This window comes from Limulus polyphemus, unplaced genomic scaffold (genome assembly GCF_000517525.1).
Source record: "Limulus polyphemus unplaced genomic scaffold, Limulus_polyphemus-2.1.2 Scaffold1574, whole genome shotgun sequence".
NCBI lineage: Eukaryota > Metazoa > Arthropoda > Merostomata > Xiphosura > Limulidae > Limulus > Limulus polyphemus.
The window spans coordinates 63,793-66,949 of record NW_013667184.1 but is presented as its reverse complement, the minus strand read 5'-3'; the positions used below and the strand labels follow the sequence as shown (position 1 = coordinate 66,949).

Here is a 3,157-nt window from a genome sequence, read left to right as displayed (position 1 = left end):
GCCACCGTCGAAGAAGAAACTCTACTCGGTTTTCAGAAGGGAAACGGTGAAGTACTTGATGAAGTTACTACCACTGATGTGACTGTCACTGACGAAAGGACATTTACTGATGAAGCAGATGAATCCCACATGAAGCAGAAGCCAACGAGACGGAGACCAGTGCGGAAGAAGATACGTCCCGTAAAATTAAGAGACTTTGTTGAATTGTAATTTTATGTTTGTAATTCTGTACATTTAATTAAGTTATTGTTAATTGTTATTGGTTTATTGTATGTGGTTATTGTTCGGGACAAACAATACTAAGGAGGGGGCAGTGTTGTGCCAGCGAGGTCACGTGACTAGTGTCACGCCACGTTTCCAGAAGTATCTTGTTCCTTCGTGAATGCCCTAGCATTTACTAGATATAGGGTAGTCTGGTATATATATAAGATGGTCACGGCGTGACGTGACAATGTGTGTGTAGGTAATGAGTAATTGAACTGCAGTCAGAAAGTATTGTTAAAGTTAACGTCGTTATTATAGTTTGTTATAGCGCGACTGTTGAAGTTGAGGGTATTGTAAAGTTGTATTCAGAAAGAATAAACCAGTTTTATTAAGAAAGGACTTGTGTCGCTAAAGTTTTGTGGGAACGAAGTTACGGAAAATCAATTAACGAACGGAGATGTAACAATATGTATACAAGGTACTTGTAGATTCGATATATTGCACAATACTCTGTTTTTATTATTATGCGAACAATACTGTTACATCTCCGTTCGTTCGTTAATTTTCCGTAAATTCTATCCGACTAAACGTTAGCGACGCACTTAATTTCAACAGTCGCTCTATAACAAACGCTATAACTCACGTCTCACGTTGCCAACAATATTCTGTCCGCATACATTCAATTACTCATTACCACCCCGTCGCTTCGTGGCCGGTCTTATATATACAAGACAACACTATATCTAGAAGGATCCCGAGATTTAACGAAGGGACGTGAATGTTCGAGAACGACGTGGCGTGATACTAGTCACGTGACCTCTGCTGACGCAACAATACCAAGGTGCACGATTGTTTATAATCAATGGTGGTAAAGTTTTCTGTCCAAAACTCTTTATCAATTAAATTAATACTACTATCGAATCACACTCATCCCCACGTAATGCACAACCATTTATCTCGCAGCACGTTAATCATATATTAAATAATTATACAAATAAACCTTTTATCTCTTATTTTCAAATCTATAAATAGATGTAACTATATACATAGTAAGTAGCATGGTACTGCTTAAGTTGGAAATACATCTTGAATTTAAATTATAACTTCTCATCGTGAAAACAGAATTCGTTACAATTATAAAGTTTCATATTTGTCATAAATTAATTTTACAGTCTTTTAAAAATGGCATCTCAGTTTTAAACTTACCATTCATTTCTAGTTTTTGCAAGCTCTTCAGACCATTCAGTGCAAGAAAATCTTGATTCGAGACTGATTTGATTTTGTTATTGGAAAGATCAAGCGTCTGAAGTTTACGAAGATGTTGTAATGCTTGTGGAACTTGAATGAATTTATTATCACGAAGTTTAAGATTTGTTAAATATTCCGAAAAAATCTCGAGAGCATCGTTCTCGATTTCGTTCATCTTATTTTCGTTCATTAACAAAGTTGTTAAGTTTACTTTACATTTTTCGAAGTATTTTGCTTTCAGCTCCTGAATATTTTCTTGTATTATGGTAAGATTTGTTAAATACGGAGTTGATTCCGTGATATCACACAGCACACTTAGGTTGAATTTCGAATTTATAAAAGTCAGCGATTGAAGGTGTTCAAGTTTTGTGTGTGCGAAATGCTTTAGATCTGTCAAGTCGGAGTGTTGGACTTGCAAACCAATAAGTTTTTTAAAGTCCAATTGAAGAATATGAACGAGAGAGTTATTTTTTGGCAGATCAGCACATTCAAGTTTAACGTCATCATCAATATTACCAGTCAAACAGTTAATTTTACATAAATCTATTTTCTCGTCACATTGGAGAGCTATTCCACTGACAATTCTTATAGTGACTCCACAGACGAAAATGCTTGACAATAATAAACTGAGTTTTATGTTCCACATCTTCAACTTGTATAGCTAGAAAAACAACAACAACAACGGACACTTTAGAACAGTAGTTAATAAAATTACTAAAATTAAGAATTATTTAAGGATATTCCCAATAAAATATGACGGTAATCACAAAAACAGACGTAGCGAATGGCAGATTGTGTGTAAAAATACAAAAATTTTAAATTGTAGTATATCATAGCAAACAGTAAGAAAGTAATATAGATTAGGTTTAAGTCGAATAAAAATATCAGATACACCAAAATCTGTATTTTAGCCAAACATTTCGCAGATAAATTGAACAATCCCGGGAACAATAAATATTACTTCTCAGTTTACTAGCAACAAAAATGGACAATATTTAAAGAATACTGTGCATAAGATAATGCAAAATTTTGAGTAATGGCCATGTGTTCTTAGAATCTTTGAAAAATATTGTTATATACAAATTTGTATCAGAATGTTTTAATTACTTTGTTTGTTTGAAGTTAAGCACAGAGCTATACAATGGGCTATCTGTGCTTTGCTCTACCCACTCCTTGTATCGAAACCCGGTTTCTAGCGTTGCAAGTCCGCAGACATACCGTTGTGCCACTGGGGGCGTATGTTTTAGTTGTTTTAACAATCATAGATCAAAACACTCTAGGTTTCTATTGGATATTTGATATTAAGAAGAGGTGTTAATGGACAATTCTCTTACCTTAAACAATAAACCTTATTAAATATTCACAACAGAGGTCTCGCATGGGAAACTCGCGCATTGAGGATATATTGTGAAGGTATTGATAGAGTTAGAAACAAGATCTAAAGATTGTGACAAAAAAAAACGAATATCAAAAAATGTCGCGATATGGATTATAATGGCCGCAAAGAAAGTAAAACGATTTGATAGAGCAGAATTTTAATGCTGGAGCCTGTGTGTGTTTTATAGCAAAGCCACATCGAGCTATCTGCTGTGTCTACCGAGGGAAATAGAACCCCCTGATTTTAGCGTTGTAAATCCGTAGACTTACCGCTGTCCCTCAGGGGGACTTAAAAGTGGAGCACTGGCAAGCGAGGGCTGTCATTTAG

The 3,157-nt window shown here is 35.1% G+C and overlaps 1 protein-coding gene across 2 annotated transcripts in view; it reads right to left on the bottom strand.

Annotated features, from left to right (window-relative positions):
- The window catches only part of LOC106464161 (toll-like receptor 7), a 9,597-nt gene that overhangs the window by 2,191 nt on the left and 4,249 nt on the right, over positions 1 to 3,157 (bottom strand). For both annotated transcript variants that reach the window (XM_013924281.1, XM_013924282.2), the window contains exon 2: positions 1,411 to 2,113. In XM_013924281.1, coding sequence (XP_013779735.1) covers positions 1,411 to 2,098 — 688 coding nt within the window. In that variant the 5' untranslated portion in view covers positions 2,099 to 2,113. The remainder of the gene's footprint in view (positions 1 to 1,410; positions 2,114 to 3,157) is intronic.